Consider the following 21,045-nt stretch of genomic DNA (forward strand, 5'->3'; position numbering starts at 1 on the left):
GATCTTGTCCCATTCACCAGGGCTTTGGAAAGCAACTCTGATTAGTCGTTGGCTTATAGCTGTAAGTTAATACTCAGCTAAAATACAAACTAATAGACTTTCTGATGAAACCAAGACTGAGCCACCCTTGTCAAACAGAAACAAAGTCCAAAGCAAATATCAAGTTCAAACAATCAGGTATTCTCAAACCAAATCCTCTGGTCTTAGACTCTTATCTCACACCTACTGATACCGTGAAAGGTCTCCTCAAGCTTTAAATGGCACAAAGTCCGAGACTGTGCGGTCTGCTCCTTCTCCGTCCCTGCTCCATGCAGCGCGGTCCCTTTATTTCCCTGCTGCTGCCTCTGCTTTCCCCAAGGTGCCACCCACCCTGCCTCTCTGATCCCTTTTCTCTCCTCCCCGCAAGTCCGGGTCCCTGCCATCCTCCCTCCCAGGCCCTTCAAACCTTCAAAATTGCCCCTGGAACATCATCAACCTCTCTTGGATGAGGACGGCCATGTGCATCACCCCTTATAGCCTACGACGACACCAGAGTAAGTTTCTGAATAAAGTGAGGGATTCTACTAGATGTTAATATACCATGTCTTCTCCCTCAATAGGGAATAAACATCACAGTCTGCTCACCCTCCTTCCTGCAAAACCCACTCCCCCTAAAGATTTCAAGGTGGTATCCAGTTCATTTATTATTTACTTGGATAATTTTTAATAAAACAAACAAAAAAAGAAATATTTTTTCCTTTAGGTTTTATTTATCTGGAAGCAGTTGGAGAGCATGAATGACATGTCTGATGTAAGGAAAAGAAATTGAAACTGAGACTAAGTACAAAGCAAATTAAGTCGCTTACAAACATAGACAGAGATGATGAGTCTGAAAAAAGAAAGCTGATGGGAGAAGTCAGCTGAAAATGCTCAGTATCCACCAGTAATACCCAAGGAAATCAAAATGGCAAGAAGAATCAAAACGCATATCACAAGAAAAGCAGTTATCTGAACGTGAGAGAGCATCCACTCTTTGACTCTGAGGAGCACCCCGGACGGCCCGTGACTCGGCTCCTTGAGCTCTCGCTTTTGCTTTTCAATGCACCCTTGCACCTTGGCCAGGTAGTGCGTGTGGTTTTCTCCACTGCCTTCCCGGAGCATCTGTGCTTCGAAGAAGAGGTCGTTTGTGTAGAAGGCTCCCTGGTGCTGTCGCTCCAGGCTCTCGACCACAGCCATAAGCTCCGCCAGCTGCCTCCCCTGCTCTTCCCCGGTGGCCTGGTTGTTGAAGCCACAGTACCTCCTGTCACACTCCTGGACCAGGCTCCGCAGGCTGGGGTTGTCCGTGGTGGCTACATACTCATGCAAGGACTCCCCATTTAAGTCCTCCTTGTGGGTGAAGAGGAGCACCACGTGTCTCATGGCTCCTGCCCCAAAGACTTCCTTCACCCTCCTCACGGCTACCATGTCCTGCGCCGTGAAGCGGCCCAGCTGCGTCACCAGCAGCAGCACGTGGGGTCCTGGGGCCAAGAGTTGGTAGCAGTCCCCGATGTCCTTGTACATGTCTTGGTTCGGGGCCTTTGCCTCAAAGATGGAGGGCGTGTCAACCACCAGGATGCTCCTCCCGTTCCACGTGCCCATGGCCACCTGACATATCCTGGTCACAGCCTGCGCCCTCAGCCTGGACTCAAACACACATTGGCAAAGGATGCTGTTCCCGGTGGCACTTTTCCCACAACCGGATCTGCCCACTAGGACGAGCCTCAGTGAGGGGGGGGAGGAGGATGATGACTGGTTATCTTCTACTCTGTCTGTAAAAAAAAACAATGCAAGTAAGTGATTCTTAAGATGTTTAGGTCACGGACTCTCATGGTATCTCATGAAAGCCATGGACCTCCCCCTCCCCAGGGGAACAGTCACATCTAAAGGCATACAAGAGTTTGCTGATAACTTTAGGAGGTGCTTGGGTCATAGGAAGTCCACATAAAAAGCCAACTTTGGCCTGACCAGGCAGTGGTGCAGTGGATAGAGAGTCGGACTGGGATGTGGAGGACCCAGGTTTGAGACCCCAAGGTCTCCAGCTTGAGCGCAGGCTCATCTGGTTTGAGCAAAAAGGCTCACCAGCTTGGACCCAAGGTCACTGGCTCCAGCAAGGGGTTACTCAGTCTGCTGAAGGCCTGCGGTCAAGGCACATATGAGAAAGCAATCAATGAACAACTAAGGTGTCGCAATGTGCAACGAAAAATGATTGATGCTTCTCATCTCTCCGTTCCTGTCTGTCTGTCCCTGTCTATCTCTCTCTCTGACTCTCTCTCTCTGTTACTGTAAAAAAAAAAAAAAAAAAAGAAAGAAAGAAAGAAAAAAGAAAAGAAGCCAACTTTGCACCCACAGCCAAGAGGAAGAACTGCCACACTGAGGAGGTGCTCCAAGCCCTTCACCAAGATCAGGGAAGTACAGTTTTCCTGAAAGAAAGGAGGTCCCTGTGTTTTTTCTGGATGGTGCTTAGGCCAGTTTCATGCTAAATAAATGTGACATTGGGAGGCAGAGGCTGAGAAGTCACAAGTGGGAAAAGGTTACTCTCTCTTTTTCAGCCACACATTCCCAGGCACATCGGTGCAGAAGGGAGGAAAGAAGTCTCAGATGAGCCCTCCCACCGAGGACCAGTGGAGGGTCCCTGGGTCTCTGCTCTTTGGGTGGGAAGCTGGGTGCTTGAAACGGACACAGCAGAAAGGTCACAGTTAATGTCAAGGGCCAAGTCCGGGAGGTGACCCTGGACGGGTGGCTGAGGAAGAGTGGAACAGAAGGCCATTAGAAGCATGTGTGTTGGAAAGACCATCTACTTGGCTGATTGAACTACAGGAAGTTAACAAAAGTCATGTTGGAGAGGACGCCACTGAGCCAAGAGCTAAGACCTTCAAAAGACGGAGGAGGGTGAGAACCCAAGGACTTCTGGAGTTCTTATGAGCCCAAGTGGTTCCAAATTCACTGTAGGCTCCTAAAACTCATCGTTCAATTCCTTCTACTCTGTGTTGCTCTCTCCTTTCCTGCAGTGTGTGGGGTGTTTTATGGCAAACATGATTACTAACATCTCTCTGGGGAACTTTGCTATATTACAGCTCAGAGCGGACAAAGCAAGAGAAAATTTATTCTCAATTCCGTTCAAAAACCTCCAACTTCTGACGTAGGAGTTTCATTTCCACATTTCCCACACATCCTGTGCACAAGAGCACGGTATTGTGGGGGTCGAGTGGAGGTGTGATGATGGGGAAGGGAAAGAACAAATGAGTGTTGTCTTTTCCTTCTTCAGTTTAAAATAATTGGGTTTCTGTCACTGTGGAGGTGAGGGACTGGCGCCCCTTGAGACCTTGGAGGCTGTGTTACCTTCAGCCATAGTTCCGTATCTGCTCTTCAGATGCACGTCCATTCTCTTCTGGAATAAAAACAAGTAAAGAATAAAAAGCAAGTGTCCACACAGGAGGCAGGAAGGCCTGAGGGGCACCTCCAGTTCAGAATAAGACTAATTCTCCATCAGGGAACCATTTCCATTGCTAAGTTCCTAATTCACATTATACTTGCAAATGTCCATATAGAACTTTAAGCAAAGGAGATGTTAACACAATGCCCTGCTAACACAATGCATTTTTACCCATTTACCTTAACAGATAAGAAAGCGGGAAATGTTAAGTCAGTTGCTTATGTCCCTCCAACTGGAAAAGGCATGAAATGAAGAAAGCATTTTTTATGGAATGAGGAGTAGAACATTATTTTATTTTATTTTATTTTTTGTCATCAAAGTAGACAAACTTGCTAGAAAAAGTACTTCCTCCCTTGTCAGACCATGAAGAAGTCCAGTTCCACACCCCGCCATCCCATGGGAAGGTACAATGAACTTTCTTCTCGGGCCTGGAAATTCCTAGGACTTCAAACAAGCCAGTCATTTACAACAAGGCAATTCTTTCTCTGTTCTAGCAGGTTCGCTGTCAGCCCCCTGAGCATTTGGTGGAGAGAAGGGGGTGCCAGGACCACTGAGCAAGAACCAATATGCAGGACAAATTCAAGAGATAATCAGTTCCTGCTCAGTGCTCAAGCCAATGTTTTCCCAGGCTACCTCTGAAGTCCTTGTCCCCCAATAATCACCCTTCTGTATCCCAGTAGGTTTAAACAGATATCGGCACAACCATTGGCATCAGTTGGCAAAAATGTTTCATTCAAATGAGGCCTAATATTGTGTCACTCATCTTGGTGTTAGAAAATGCAAGGATATGACATACAGCTATAACTCAGATGTGACTGCATTTATTTATTCAGTTTTAAATATTACGCAGTTATGAAACAAAGTGTTTAAGTGTAAAAGTACAGAGTTATGGAACAAAAACCTACCATTTTCAATGAGTATTTTCGCATTTCCCTGCAGCTATTCTGTTTGACCAGAAAGTTAGAACATTACACATAGAATTCCATTGATATGTTTTGACTCCTCAGCCTTGTTGCCCCTCCCTCTGCCATTCCGAGATGACCAATATTCTGAAGGTGGGGATTTTTGGATGTGTTCTTTTAATTGATGGATTTTAGAGAGACAGAGAGAGGGAAAGAGAAACATTTATTTATTGTTCCACTTAGCTCTGTATTCACCGGCTGCTTCCCCTATGTGCCATTTACAGGGATTGAACCCACAACCTTGGTATTCTGGGACAACGCTCTATTCCACTGAACTAATCGGCCAATGACTCTGATGCTTTTAAGTATCATTCTCATTTGTGTATTTATACTCCTTCAGACTCATGCATCAATTTTGTCACTTTAATTTTTTTTTTTTTTTAATGAGAGGAGGGGAGACAGAGACAGACTCCCACATGCGCTCCGACTGGGATCCACACAGCAAGCCCACTAGGAGGTGATGCTCTGCTCATCTGGGGCCCTTGCTCCATTGCAACTGGAGTCATTTTTAGCACCTGAGTCAGAGGCCATGGAGCCATTCTCAGTGCCCAGAGCCAACTCACTCTACTTGAGCCATTGCTGCAGGAGGGGAGTAGAAGGAGAGAAAGAGAGAGAGAAATGAGAGGGGAGAAGCAAACTGGTGCTTCTCCTGTGGGTTGGAACCCGGGACATCCACACACTGGGCCAACTCTTTACCACTGAGCCAACCGGCCAGGGCTCTGCACTCTAAACTTTTAAAGTATTGTTTCTGAACTTTGAACTTTTACATAAAAGACATTACTTATATAACACTTTGTCCAATTATTTATTAATAAACATTTAAGCTGTTCCAAAATATGTGCTTGCTACAAAAGAATCTGCATATACTGTATATCTCTGTGTACATGTGCAACAATTTGTTTGGGACAGATGGCTCCCATCTGACAAGATATGGCAAGCATATATAACCCTGAAAGCACTGTGCTAATTCTTGCTAACACCAGCCATGTGTGAGTTTTCCCCAAATTTTTATCTCAACTTTTAATTTTTTTATCACCCTTATGGCCTAAGTAAGGATGCCTTAACTGGTTTATGCTTGCATTTTACTGATTATCACTGAATTAAAACATTGTTTTCACACTTTGTTTGCGTTTCAGGTTGCTTTATCTTTATTATATGTGGCTTAAGTGTCTGTTTGTCGCCGATAGCTTATTGGTTGCATGCGTAACTGTACTAGCCAATGGGGTGAAGTTGCCACGGCTGAACGCAAATTGAGCGGGTCAGGGGGAAGGTGAACATTTGTTTGCATTGGCAATCATCTGTTTTACATAAAAACTACATCTTAATGTAATTTCTTTTAAGAATGCCTCCTAGAAAATATAGCACTGAAGAGGAGAGAAAAGGAGCTAAAGCTGCACAAAAACAGCTTTCTCGGCAAAAAGAAACCACTGAGTAGAGAAAGACAAGGCTTGCTTCAGTCGCAGAGCAAATGCATCTTTCTCGGCAAAATGAGACTGATGAGCATAGAGAAACAAGGCTTGCCTCAGATGCAAGACAAAAAAGCCTGTCTCGACAAAATGAGTCCCTTGAACAAAGGCAGGAGAGAAATGCAAAAAAACGACAGAATAATGCTGACCGAAACGCAAAAAGGATTAAAACAGTTTCAAAAGGAGAAACTTTAATTTTTGAGCATTTCTCTGGTGACATGAATATTAAATGTGAACACTGTCAGTCCTTAAACTTCAAGTTAGAAACTAATCAATTTGACCGTGGCAAGAAAGGATTTTCTCAATGTTGCAAGTATGGAAACATTGTAGTTCCACTAATTGAGAATTATCCACCACTCTTGAATAAATTATTGACTAATCAGCATCCAAATAGCAAACAGTACATGGATAGCATTCAATCCATTAATAGTTCGTTTGCTTTTGCATCCATGGGAAACAAACCAATTGACTTGCCTGGACCAGGATTTTATTGCTTTCAACTTCATGGTCAAGTTTACCATCAAACTGGAACTTTGCATCCTTCTGACGGGAAAAGAAAGTTTGCTCAATTATATATACTTGATCCCTCAGAAGCCAGTTTGGCATGTTTAGAATGGAATAAAAGAGTTCCTGAGACCTTACTTAATGAAATGGGGGAATTATTTCAAGACATTAACCCATTTGCTACTGCATTAGCAGACACCTTTGCACAAATCATTTTAATTACAATTTATAATATCTAGAACAGCGGTCATTTCGTATGACCGCCGGGCTTTCTAGTCTGTTATATACAAATAATGTTTGCACCTTTTTCTATTCATTTAGTGGATTTTTTTGGCCCTTTTCAGGAAAATCATCCATTTTCACATTATCAGAATATACTAAGACAATTTCCTGCCTTCCCTCCTTTCACTTTTCCTTTCTTCCCCTCCCACCCTCCCTCCCTTCCTTCCCTTAAGGCCAGAGAAAAGGTCTTCCTCACCACCTTTTCCCATATGGTTATCTTGGACTCTGGCTGAAGTTTACAAATCTGTTCAAATCCTCTGACACCTGTCCTATGTAGATAACATTTTCTGAGGTTTCCCAACCTCAGAAAATATGTTGAAATTAATTTCTTGATGTGGTAAAGATGATGACAGTGGTGATGATGTTGATGGTGAACTTCATCATGGTAATACTGTCTTCTGAATGTGTCAGGCTGCAGGGGGAGATATGTGTCCCACAGAGGAATGGGATTTTAGGCAGATGTTAACAAATAAACAAGTATCCCCGGACCAGTCAGAAAGGACATTGATGGAGATGCTAAGATGAGTCACAGACAAAACATTCACACATGAATGAAGCCTAGGAAAAGGCTTGGGGAGTATCGCAGCCCTGGGGAAATGTGATACGTATGATCTCTGCGAAAGCCGAAGTGGGAAAATGGGAATGGAGGCAGGGTCCTTCTCTGAAAGTAAAAATTCTACTAATCTCTAAACTAGGGCCAGTTAGCACAAGAAAGCTGCATGCAGTGTACAAACAGAGGTTTTAACACCATTGACGAGACAATAGGAGAATCTATTGAGGCAGGGGGCTGAAGGAAATAAACATACTTTACTTTCTGATATTAAAATTACATGAGCTTGACTTTATCATGATGAGACTTATTTTATAAAACCTCTGGTGGCTCATAGAAAGGCATCTGAAAAGAAATCAGCTCCCTGCCCTGCCTGCTTACACTGGCGGCTATGGTTGGCAAAGCCTTACCAAGAATTGTGCTTTGAGTAGACCTGGAGGAGGGACTTGGCAGCTCTTAGGGCCTCTTGTTCTACAAGCAGTGGCTGGAGCAACTTCCTGGCAGCCAATACAGCTTACAAAGTGCGTTCCCACAGAGCAGACCTCAGAGAGCACAGTGGAAGTTCTGTGGGCAGGGCTGTGGGCTTCCAAACAGGGCACAAGGAAGAAAAGCCTGTAGATATTAGACCCACAAAGCACTGAGGCATACTAGACATGCCCAGAGGTCCTTAGAAAGGCACCAAAAAAGCATTCAGCTCCCTGCCCTGCTTAATTATGCTGGCAGCTCTGGTTGGCAAACCCTTACCCAGAACTGCTTTGAGCGGGGCTGGAGGGTGTTCTTGGCAGCTCTTAGAGCCGTGATGGCAAACCTTTTTATAGAAACCACCCACTTTTGCACTGCTGGTCAACCTGCTCCCTCCCACCCACTAGTGGGCATTCCAGCTTTCATGGTGGGTGTTAGCGGAGCAACCAAATGGCACTATGATTGGTCCACCATAAAAGCTGGAATGCCCACTAGTGGGTGGGAGGGACCAGGTTGGCCAGCACTGCAAAAGCGGGCGGTTTTTATAAAAAGGTTTGACATCACGGTCTTAGAGCCTCTTGCTCTGCAAGCAGTGCCTGGAGCAACTTCACAGCTGGGTCCTCAGGCTGCTGGCTCAGGAAGAAGAGACATGAGGAGAAGCACCAGAAAAAGTGACTCTCCCATTGTCTGAGCCTGCAAATCCTAACAAGCCCCGCCTACCAACGGGACTGAGTCTTAGTTTATGTCATCACCATAGTGACACATCAATTGCAAATCTATACTCAAGAGTGCCACAGGGGCAAAACCTGTGGTACAGCACCACCTGCCAAAAAGAAAAAGAAAAAGATAACCTCTCAAAACCAGGAAAAAATTACATGTTTTATAACTGTTTTCCATTTATTCTTGTATTTTTCATCTTTTTTTTCCCACTTTGGTCATTTTTCCTCATTCCATCTTATTCTTTCCTTTTCATTTTGAACTTCATTACCCATAGGTGTTACAGTTTCCATTTCGGTTTTTTTCTTTATAAGGGTTACATTTCAAAAAACTTAACTTTTTTTTCTATTTTCTTCTTTTCTCTTTCACTTTTTCTCTCATTCAATCTTCATTTACAAACAAATTACTTTATTCTGGATACAAATATATTTTGTGGCATTTTGTGTGTTTTTTACTTCATTTTTTATCTCTGTCATTTTCCCCCAAGTCTGGATCTCCATTCTATGTATCTCTTCTTCCACTTAGCACAATAAAATTTTCATTTTTCCACTATATTTTTTCAGTTTTTTCTTTTTAAAAAATATCATCTCTTATTAGTGTTATTAACAATACCACTCTCAAATGCCATTAAAAAAAGATATCAAATATCATGGATAAAAAGACAAAGATAGCCTGACCTGTGGTGGCTCAGGAGGTAAAAGCATCGACCTGGAATGCTGAGATCACCAGTTCCAAACCCCAGGCTTGCCAGGTCAAGGCACATATGGGAGTGGATGCTTTCTGCTCCTCCCCTGCCCCTTCTCTCTCTCTCTCTCTCTCTCTCTCCCTCTCTCCCTCTGTTTCCTCTCTCTAAAAAATGAATAAGTAAAAAGAAATATTTTTTTAAAAAAGACAAAGATATAGCTCAGAGAGATGAGAAAAAATCTACAGAAAAATGTTTCAATTGCTCAGAAACCTTGGAGTTAAATGATAGAGATTTAAAAATTGAAGCCCTAAAAATACTCAGAGAAATACAAGAAAGCATGGAAAGGCAATTTAGAGAGCTCAAAAAACAATTCAATGAACAAAAAGAATACAATTTACCAAGGAAATTGAAACTATAAAAATGAATCAAACAGAAATAAAAACTAAATTCATAAACTGAAAAACAAGGTAATAAGCTTAGCTAATAGAACAGATCATATAGAGCACAGAATTAGTGACATAAAAGACAAGCAACTAGAGACACTACAGAGAGAAGAGGAGAGAGAGACTCATGAATTTTAAAAAAATGAGCAAGTCCTACAGGAAATGTCAAACTCCATCAGAAAAAGCAGCATAAGAATAATGGGTATATCAGAAGAAGAAGAGAGAGAAAATAAAATGGAGAATATATTCAAAAAAATAATAAATGAGAACTTCCCAAGCCTGTGGAAAGAATTAGAGCCTCGAATCCAAGAAGCAAACAGAACACCACATTACCTTAACCCAAACAGTCCTACTCCAAGACACATCGTAATAAAATGATCACAAACCAATGACAAAGAAAAAATCCTCAAGGCAGCCAGGGAAAAAAAGAATACAACATATAAAGGAAAGCCCATTAGGTTATCATCAGATTTCTCAGCAGAAACTCTACAAGCCAGAAGAAGATGGACCCCAATATTTAAAGTTCTGAAAGAGAGGAACTTCCAGCCAAGAACACTATATCCTTCAAATATGAAGGAGAAATTAAAAAATTCACAGATATAGAAAGATAAGAAAATTTATCACCAGAAAACTCCCACTTTAGGAAATAGTAAGGGGTTATCCAACCAGATTCAAAGAACAAAACAAAACAAAACTACAAGTAAAAGCTCCATCAAGATCACAATAAAAACAAGATTAATCAGTGACAACAAAAACAAAAAAGGGGAGAGGACAAAGATTAACAGTAGCAAAGGAGGATGAAGTGCGGAACCACTCATGAGATAATGTACTACAATGAATATGATATATATCCTTTCTATTACTCAATAATAACCACCTATGAAAAAACCACCACAAAAGCACATGACTTGAAAAAAGAAGTAACAGAGAAAAGAAGTATGGATTACAACCAAATAAAAACAAATAATAGAAAAACAAAAGAGAAGAAACAAAGAAGATACAACGCTATCAGAAAGCAATATATAAAATGGCAATAGGAAACCTTCAAATGTCAATAATCACACGAAATGTAAATAGATTGAACTCACCAATAAAAAGACACAGAGTAGCAGAATGGATTAAAAAAGAAAACCCAACTGAATGCTGCCTTCAAGAAACACATATAAGCTACAAGGATAAAAACAAATTCAAAGTGAAAGGTTGGAAAACAATTCTCCAAGCAAATAACATCCAAAGAAAAGCAGGTGTGGCCATACTCATATCTAACAATGCTGACTACAAGACAGCAAAGGTAATCAGAGACAAAGATGGTCATTTCATAATGATAAAGGGGACATTGAATCAAGAACATAAAACACTTCCTAATATATATGCACCAAACCAAGAAGCACCAAAATAAACAAGACATCTACTAACTGACCTAAAAATAAAAACCAACAAAAATACAATCATACTTGGAGACTTCAATACAGCACTGATGGCTCTAGATCATTCATCCAAACAGAAAATCAATAAAGAAATATTGGCCTTAAACAAAACACTAGAACAATTGGATTTAATAGACATCTACAGGACATTTCATCCCAAAACGTCAGAGTATACATTTTTTTCCAGTGTACATGGAACATTCGCAAGAACTGACCATATGTTGGGCCACAAAAATAACATCAACAAATTCAGAAAAATTGAAATTATACCAAGCATATTTTTTTACCTTAAAGCTTTGAAATTAGAATTCAACTACAAAAATGAGTAAAAAAAAACCCACAAAAATGTGGAAATTAAACAACATACTGCTAAAAAATGAGTGGGCTAAAGAAGAAACAAAAGCAGAGATCAAAAGATACATACACACAAATGAAAATGACAACACAACATATCAGAATCTCTGGGATGCAGCAAAAGCAGTAATAAGAGGGAAGTTCATATCACTACAGGCCTATATGAACAAACAAGAGAGAGCCCAAGTAAGCAACTTAACTTCACATCTTAAGGAACTAGAAAAACAAGAACAAAGGCAACCCAAAACCAGCAGAAGAAAAAAAATAAAAATCAGAGCAGAAATAAATGAAATAGACAACAGAAAAACTATAAAAAAAATCAATAAAACAAGGAGCTAGTTCTTTGAAAAGATCAACAAAATTGACAAACCCATTGCAAGACTCACTAAGGAAAAAAGAGAAAGGACTCATATAAACAAAATCCAAAATAAAAGAGGAGAAATCACCACAGATATCATAAATATACAAAGAATTATTGTAGAATACTATGAAAAACTATATTTAACAATCTAGAAGAAATGGATAAATTCCTAGAACAATACAGTGGTACCTTGAGATACAAATTTAATTCATTCTGTAACCAAGCTTGTAAGTCAATCAATTAGTATATCAAACTGCCGATACTGAACCCCTGCACCAACGCGCTAACTAGCGGCAGCTTACCAAATCACAACTTGTATCTCGAAATTTCGCTCGGATGTCGAAAAAAAAAAAAAAAGGACAAGGTGCAGCTCACGTCTTAAAAAATTTGTATGTTGGTCTGTTTGTATCTCAAGGTACCACTGTACAATCATTCTAAACTGAGTCATGAAGAAGCAGAAAGCCTAAACAGACCCATAAGCAGAGAGGAAATAGAAACAACTATCAAAAACTTCCCCCCCAAAAAAAGTCCAGGGCCAGATGGCTATACTAGTGAATTCTATCAAACATTCAAAGACTTGGTTCCTATTCTACTCAAAGTCTTTCAAAAAATTGAAGAAGAAGCAATTATGCCAAACACATTTTATGAGGCCAACATAACCCTCATACCAAAACCTGTCAAGGACAACACAAAAAAGAAAACTACAGACCAATATAGATGCTAAAATACTAAACAAAATGCTAGCAAATAGAATACAACAATACATTTAAAAAATTAATTACCATGATCAAGTGGAATTCATCCCAGAATCTCAAGGATGGTTCAACATACATAAAACGGTTAATGTAAAACACATCAAGAAAACAAATAAAAACCATATGATCCTATCAATACCTGCAGAAAAGGCATTCAATAAAATACAACACCATTTTTTGTTTAAAACTCTCAACAAAATGGGTATGGAAGAAAAATATCTGAACATAATAAAGGCGATTTATGATAAACCATCAGCTAACATCATATAAAATGGCATAAAACTGAGGATTTTTCCTCTAAAATCAGTAACAAAACAAGATTGTCCACTCTCTCCACTCTTATTCCACATAGTGCTGAAAGTTCTAGCCAGAGCAATCAGACAAGAGAAAGAAATAAAAGGCATTCATATTTGGAAAGAAGAAGTAAAGCTTTCACTTTTTGCAGATGATATGATCCTATACATCGAAAACCCCAAAGACTCCAAAAAAAGTCTATTAGAAACAATAAACCAATACAGTAAGGTCACAGGATACAAACTTAATATACAGAAGACTATTGCCTTCTTATATGCCAACAATGAAACATCAGAGAACAAACTAAAAAAAAATAATCCCCTTCATGGTTGCAACAAAAAAAATAAAATGCCTAGGAATAAACATAACAAAGAATGTAAAGGACCTATATACTGAAAACTACAAAGCATTGTTAAGGGAAATAGAAAAAGATACAATGAAATGAAAAAATATTCCTTGTTCTTGGATAAGAAGAATAAATATAGTCAAAATAACCATATTACCCAAAGCGATATACAAATTTAATGCAATTCCAATCAAAATTCCAATGTCATTTTTTAAAGAAATGGAACAAAAAATCATCAGGTTTATATGGAACCATAAAAAAAACCAAATAACCAAAGTAATCCTAAGGAAAAAGAAAGAATCTGGGGGCATTATAATACCTGACTTCAAATTATATTATAGAGCCATGATAATCAAAACAGCATGGTATTGGTAGACACTGAGACCAATGTAATAGAATAGAGAACCCAGAAATAAAACCACATATATATGGTCAAATAATCTTTGATAAAGTGGCCAACAACACACAACAGAGAAAAGAGAGCCTCTTCAATAAATGGGGCTTAGAGAACTGGAAAACCACATGCAAAAGAATAAAACTTGACTACAGTTTGTCTCCTTTTACTAAAATTAATTCAAAATGAATCAAAGACTTAAATATGAGACCTGAAACAATAAATTACATAGAAGAAAACATAGGTACTAAATTCATGAACCTTGGCTATAAAGAGCACTTTATGAATTTGACTCCAAAGGCAAGGAAAGCAAAGATAAATGAATGGGACTACATCAGACTAAGAAGCTTTTACACAGCAAGAGAAACTGACAACAAAACAGACAGCCAACTAAATGGGAGATGATATTTTCAAACAACAGCACAGATAAGGGCCTAATATCCAAAATATACAAAGAACTCATAAAACTCAACAAACAAGCAAACAATCCAATAAAAAATGGGAAGAGGACATGGACAGACACTTCTCCCAGGAAGAAATACGAATGGCCAACAGATATATGAAAAGATGCTCATCTTCATTAGCTATTAGAGAAATGCAAATCAAAAGTACAATGAGATACCACCTCAGACCTGTTGGATTAGCTATTATCAACAAGACAGGTAATAGCAAATGCTGGAGAAGCTGTGGAGAAAAAGGAACCCTCATCCATTGTTGGTAGGAATGTAAAGTAGTACAACCAATATGAAAGAAAGTATGGTGGTTCCTCAAAAAACTGAAAATAGAACTACCATGTGACCCAGCAATCCCTCTACTGGGTATATACCCCCAAAACTCAAAAACACTGGTACAAGGCCCTGGCCGGTTGGCTCGGTGGTGGAGCATCGGCCTGGCGTGCAGAGGTCCCGGGTTTGATTCCCGGCCAGGGCACACAGGAGAAGCGCCCATCTGCTTCTCCACCCCTCCCCCTCTCCTTCCTTTCTGTCTCTCTCTTCCCCTCCTGCAGCCGAGGCTCCATTGGAGCAAGGATGGCCCAGGCGCTGGGGATGGCTCCTTGGCCTCTGCCTCAGGCGCTAGAGTGGCTCTGGTCGCAACAGAGCGACGCCCCGGAGGGGCAGAGCATCGCCCCCTGGTGGGAAGAGCATCGCTCCCTGGTGGGCGTGCCGGGTGGATCCCAGTCGGGCGCATGCGGGAGTCTGTCTGACTGTCTCTCCCCGTTTCCAGCTTCAGGGAAAAAAAAACAAAAACAAAAAAAACACTGGTACATAAAGACACATGCAGCCCCATGTTCATTGCAGCATTGTTCACAGTGGCCAAGACATGGAAACAACATAAAGCCCTTCAATAGATGATTGGCTAAAGAAGATATGTACATATACACTATGGAATACTACTCAGCCATAAGAAATGATGACATCGGATCATTTACAACAACATGGATGGATCTTGATAACATTATACTGAGTGAAATAAGTAAATCAGAACAAACTAAGAACTGTATGATTCCATACATAGGTGGGACACAAAAATAAGACTCATGGATATGGTCAAGAGTGTGGTGGTTACCTGGGGTGGGGAGGGAGTAGAGGGAGGGGGTGGGGTAGGGGAGGGGCACAAAGAAAACCAGATAGAAGGTGACAGAAGACAATTTAACTTTGGGTGATGGGTATGCAACATAATCAAATGTCAAAATAACCTGGAGATGCTTTCTCTGAACCTAGGTACCCTGATTGATTAATGTCACCCCATTAAAATTAATTGTCTAAAAAAAAAAGAGGGTAAATTGAGAAGCACGATCCCCTGTAGCCGGGCACCTGGAGAGGTTCCCCTTGGTCATCTGTCAAGAAGGATGAGAATATTCGTCCAGGTTCATGAAATTTTGCGAGTCTCATGAAGACCAGCAGACAGCAATTTACTGGAAAACTCAGAGCGCTGTGGAATGCGCCTGGCTGTGCGCGCAGGGCGAGTGGTTCCCACACCCGTTTCCCCCACTAGGAACCCTCTGTTGCCCTTTTCGACACCATCATCGTCCCGTTCCACCGATGAGTGAGCCCAAAATGAGGTAACCTATGTGAGATCACACCATAGTCAGGCTGTGACCAGGCCGCGGGTGTCCGCTTACTGACCGTGGAGCTGAGGGTGCGGTACCTGGCGCCCCCGGAAGGTGTGCGCGCCGGACGGGCGCTCCCTGGAAGCCAGGCAGATGCAGTTAAAGGGGAGCCACCTGGAAGCCGAATGCTCCGGGACAAGGCTGCTGGGGAGGAAGAAGGAAGGGAGTGCCCAGGGCGTCCCGTGCCCCACCCCCTGCCACCAGCAAATAGGGGACGTCCCCAGGTTGGTGCGAAACTGCTGTAGACGCGACCTGGTCACCGGTGAAGGCGTGGCATGCTGTCTGTCCCCTTAATGGGGCGCTTTCTGCCAGCGCCTGCGGGCTGCCAGGTCCCCCTGTCCCTATTTCCTTTTTATGCCATGTCAAAAGAAGCAATATTTGGAAGAAGAGGCAATGAAGGCATTGACGGATCCCCTCCTCCACCCACCTTGCTACCCCCAGGTTCAGAAACCCTGCCACACAAGAAAGTTCCTTCCGGGCACCAGCTGCCTGCTCAGCACCGGTTGCAGGAGCACCAACCTGCTCAGCCCCATTCCCCGTAGCACTTAAGCTTCTGTCTCTAGAATGTTCCTGCATACTAGAGACAGACAGGCTCTGCTGGTCCACAGAGGACAGGGAAGACCAAACCTAGGAATTGACTTTGATGGGCTCTCCAACTGCGAAGGCTGGCTGCCCCTTCTCTGATATAGGTCAGACTAGCCCTTTGGGACTGAGGGGGAAGGGAGCGTTATGTGCTGGTTTATTCTGGTGGCAGTTGGGGATCCAGGCTATAGCACCTTTATTTGTCAACCGATTGCACACTTAAGGGTGGAGCAGTGAACATAAAACAATTAGGTTGCAAAGCGAGACAAAGAACTCAATATAGGCTATAGGCTTAGACTCCCACATTCTGTTTGGCAAGTCTATTAGTTTTATTTGGTATATTTGCAAATCATGGAAGGTGGTGGTGCTGTTTTGTACTGATTGTTAAACATGAAATTGATTTATAACATAAACCACCCAGTTTATATAAGTGAGGTCATAGGGACTAACCTTGAACTCAGTGGGGAAAAGGTCCTTTAAGCCACAGCCTAAAAGAACACTTTACTAAATGCAATGATGGGTTGCGGCTGTGTTATAAGATGCAGGTGTTAGAACATTCCGAAAGTAGTCAGAAGTCTGATGACTAGGACCCTAGTACATAGACGAGGTATGGGAAGTCAGTGTCATAGTACATTTTCTAAGCATTTATTGACCCCATTCTCATGCCAGGCACTGTATTGTATAATGGGACAAAGGTTGAGAAGGTCAGAATCAAAGTTTCTGGGGAAAAAAGTCACTAAAATAATGCTATTGACCATGAGGAAAAACTGTTAACCCTCTGTGATATAATTCAAATCATTGATAACACATTTTGAGAGTCTGGTTTGGGATGTCATATGACATTTAGTCCCTCTCTCTGCATTTTAGGTAAACCTCTGTGATCATCACTATTAATATTTTCTCAATAATAATCACTCAGCAACCAAACTTGACTCTTCTCCAGCCAGCTGATAAATAACTGGGAATTTCATGCCATTCTTTGTGTAATCGTTATCCTGTGACAGCAGCTGTCTGAAAACTTTCTACAAGTAGGTTAAATACCAAAATGTTGCCACAAAACTTTGAAAAACTCAACAACTTAGACAAGTATTATGGTGATCTCTATACATCAAGTGTACTAAACAGACATGAAGTCCTCAGAGCAAAAGTACTGGTAAACTTAGTCTTGTAGCTTTTGATTACTTGGAGATATATTTTATCTTATTTTGCAGAGATGTTTCTTTGCCCTAGAATTTGATCTATGAAGCCCATGTATCTTTTTAGACCTAACACAGAATGTTATTCAAAGTGAGGCCCGGGCAGGAACACTGAGGAAGGTACAATTCACAAACACTCTGGGGAGTCAGCTAATTCAACATGACCAAGCTCATGGCACTGTGCTCTCATCAGCTCCCTCAGAAAGCGTCTTAATTTTAAAAATATAAAATATTTTAAGACAACATTTTCTTTTGGAACTGACCAAAATAAATTTATTTTGTCTTAGCAGAGTGATGTAATTGCATTCTCAAAAACTTAAGTTATGATATTTGAGGACATACAGGTAATATAAAACAGATAAACTGTAAGTAGATGGGAAGCTTGGATTGGTGAAAATGCCTTAGGGGCCGGTAGGGAAAAGTAAGTTTCCATTCTGCTTCTGTCACCTCTTGTTCTTTAGAAATCACATAATACTCAGTAGATTATTTTGCACTTCAAATAAAAGAAATTTAATTATAATGATCCCTAATACCTCACAAGGTTGTTTTCATCATAAAACATAAGAATCATCTGTCCCCCCAACACCAGCCCCTACCGGGCCCCTCAGGTAGTTAAGGGAACCTCTCCCTGCGTGGACCCCTGCATGGGTTCAGCCCACTCTAACCTGGTAGCCCATCCTGAGCTTCCTTGGGCCCTTAGTCCCATGTGGACCTGCCGTGCAGGCGGGCAGGCTCGTCTTCTGTGTGGGTGGTATAAGGATCATGACTTTCTTTAAAGTGTCTGTCACATTCAGAAATAGAAATAAGACAATCATTATTTATCTATCTACGTATTCATTTATTTATTGCTTACACAACCTAAGGATGTCATCTTATTTTCTAATGATGTGGCCTTGAAGAACTTTTATGGGCTAGCCCATCCTCGGACTGCTCGGGCCCACATGCTGGACCTGTCACTAGGCGGTACAGTCCATTGGTGTAGTGGGCACCCCTCTTCTCCATCATCAGACCCTCAATCACACCCATTAGCTCCTCCACTTGGTCAGCGCACTCACTCCCGTTCGCCTGGTTGTTGAAGGCACATGCTCATCCCCCACACGCTGCCACCAGCGTGCGTAGGGCTTTATTGTCTGAGTCGTGGATGTACTCCATCAGGGAGCCTCCAGTGAGGTCTTCCTTGTGGGTGAAGAGGACAACTGTATGTCTCAGGGCATCCTCTCCAAAGATCTCCCTCACCCACTGCGTGGCCTGCTGGTCATGGCTGGTGAATCCGCCCAGCTGCGTCACCAGGAGTAGCACGTGGGGTCCCGGGGCCGAGAGCAGGCAGCACCTGTGCACCTCTGTGTGCAGGGCATCAGAGTGACCCTTCCCACAAAACATGTCTGGCGTGTTAATCAGGACCACCTCTCTGTCGCCCCAGCTACCCTGACTGGTGCTGCAGGTCCTAGCGAAGGGCCAGGCGGACAGCTGGGACGCAAACACTCGCTTCTCCGGGATACTGTTCCCAGTGGCACTTTTCCCGGTTCCTGTTCTGCCCACCAGGATGATCCTCAGCTCTGACCACCCCCACCCCTGGCCAGGCTGGTTCTTCATACATGGTCCTGTTAAGAGCAAGTGTGATTACTCTACTGATCATGCCAATGGAATATTTTTAACGACCAGGAGTTATCCTCACTTATGGAAAAGATACCCTCGCAATATTTTGCATTTGGGAAATAGAAGCTAACTTCATTATCAAATAAAAGAAACTAATCACGGTTTTTAAACATTTGGATTTCTCTAGGACTGCAGCGTATTACTGTGTGGGACCCTAGGAAAACATACTGGGGTTGGGCGGCAGGAGAGGGACTTAGAAACAGGTGTCATCGTGCAAGGCCTGCCTGAATCACGACACCTGACCCTCTGAAAGACCAGGTTTCCGGGGACCAGAGGTGCAGAACCAAGACTGCGGGTTGCACCTCCAGGTGGGTTAAGCACCTCGACTCTGTTCCAAGGCCAGAGAGCACTACCCTGGAGCTCGGCTGGGCAGGGGAGAGGTTGTGACAATCAATACAATGGCTGGACCAAGGATATATTGGAAAGGGTAGTGTAAAACGATTCTTTCTTATGAATAAACAGCTAATAGCTTGCATTCTACTTAGAGAGGATAGCGTGATCTGTTGTTTCTTATTAACACAGACGCAAAGAAAAGGTCAGGGACAGATGAAAGAAAGCAGAGGACTGAAACTTGTAAGGCGGAATCAGCCTAGAACATCGTTCACTCTGTGTATTTATTAACATACAGTGGGGGCACACCAGTCTAACTGTTATTTTTCTTTTCTAAACGCCCACTATAATTTTTAAATCATGCACTTCTCCATTTCTCCCGGAACACTAGGTGAAGGACAGGACAAATGCTTTAGGTATTCCCAATCATAAACAAGACATCTGTTTCTTGTGGCGTGCCTCCAAGATTCCTGTGATTCTGCATGCGGAACAACACACAAGCCAATGTCTTGTTATTTTTAAGACTCCTTCAGCTTCTCAGGCCCTCCAATAACTCCTGCTCCGAGTTAATGTCAGTACACAATTAAAATTCCTTCAGTGATCTTTTTATAAAATAGGTACAGAATAAGGCAAATTAAGCGCAAACACATAAAGTCACTTCCTTACCCGAATGACTGCTGTTATTTTGGTTAATTGCTGCTCCTGAGGGACAGAGAGACCAGAGACCTAGAAAACAGCACCAACAACCTATTGATTTTTAGTTCTGAATCATTCAAGACCCTTATATTTTTCTAGTACATTCACAGGCATGCCTCATATTGTTTACACATAGCTGACAAGGTGAACAAACAAGTCACTTCCCCAAAGTCACCCAGCGAGTGTCTTGTTTGGATCCAGCAGCACCTCCAAAGAGAAAAGGCACAGAAAACCCTGGCCACATGATAGCGCCCAAACTCTTTCCAGTGAGGGCTAGTCATTGGCTAAGGAACCTCTGCCAGTAATGTGTAATCTAAATTATATTAACTTCACAATTCCTGTATACTGGCTTCACATATGCCGAAGGCAGTCACTCACTCTAAATGTTTCACTTAAAATAGAGTGACTGTGTTCTTTAAAAGAATTTTATTTGAGCATAACCTGGGAATTAGACTGCACAACTTTCCCCGAAGGTAGGCTTACCTGATTTACTGATAGAAGAAACAGACGGTTCCCCATTCAAACCGGAGACCTCCCAGCTCAGAGCCAAGAAAAAAAGAAAACAGAAACCCAGGTTGGTCTTCTTCCCGTCACCTCCTCTGAGCTCCCCGCTGCAGAAGAGCCCTGCCATGTGTCAGTCTGACACTCCCACTATGCCACATAAGCAAAACAAACAGTTCATGTGGGAGGTGTAATCAAGAGTGATTTGCTGTCCTGTGGACTGACTGTCTTTTCTTATCAATAGAGAAAATGACTTCAACTGGACAGGGAAGCCAGGCAGGACCCCGGGGAAGCTGGTCCATTCAGTTCCTTCCCACTGGGGCTGTGTCCTCACCAGCACGAGTGTGCCTAAATGCCAAGGCGCCCTGAGAAGGAAGTCAACCTCATCACTCTGGTAGCAGTCACGTGGGGGAAGAGGGAAGGCATGGGTCAGAGGACACCTCTGATAGGGGGACAGCACAAAGTGAGATGGAAAGGGGAGCATGAGAGCAGATGTGTTGTCCCAGTCAGAGTGACAGTCA

General features: G+C 42.3%; 2 protein-coding genes across 6 annotated transcripts; both read right to left on the reverse strand.

The window, feature by feature from the left end:
* Positions 1 to 741: 741 nt before the first annotated feature.
* Positions 742 to 20,615, reverse strand: LOC136405487 (GTPase IMAP family member 5-like). Of its 5 annotated transcripts, none has more exons than XM_066384941.1 (3): positions 20,507 to 20,615; positions 3,358 to 3,406; positions 742 to 1,787 (listed from the first exon to the last, which is right to left on the reverse strand). In XM_066384941.1, the coding sequence occupies exons 1-3, from the start codon at positions 20,540 to 20,542 to the stop codon at positions 910 to 912; spliced, it is 963 nt and encodes a 320-aa protein (XP_066241038.1). In that variant the 5' UTR covers positions 20,543 to 20,615; the 3' UTR covers positions 742 to 909. The 5 variants fall into 5 exon arrangements, with proteins under 5 accessions (XP_066241038.1, XP_066241040.1, XP_066241042.1 ...); XM_066384943.1 differs by having other exon boundaries at positions 3,358 to 3,403; positions 20,507 to 20,576; XM_066384945.1 differs by lacking the exon at positions 20,507 to 20,615 and adding an exon at positions 15,580 to 15,709 and having other exon boundaries at positions 3,358 to 3,403.
* LOC136405620 (GTPase IMAP family member 2-like) lies at positions 15,445 to 19,207 on the reverse strand. Its single transcript, XM_066385116.1, is given in 3 exon segments — positions 15,445 to 15,641; positions 18,244 to 18,942; positions 19,141 to 19,207. Coding segments are annotated over 3 exon segments (963 nt in total).
* Positions 20,616 to 21,045: the final 430 nt, after the last annotated feature.

The sequence above is a fragment of the Saccopteryx leptura genome, chromosome 5 (assembly GCF_036850995.1).
Source record: "Saccopteryx leptura isolate mSacLep1 chromosome 5, mSacLep1_pri_phased_curated, whole genome shotgun sequence".
Taxonomy (NCBI): domain Eukaryota; kingdom Metazoa; phylum Chordata; class Mammalia; order Chiroptera; family Emballonuridae; genus Saccopteryx; species Saccopteryx leptura.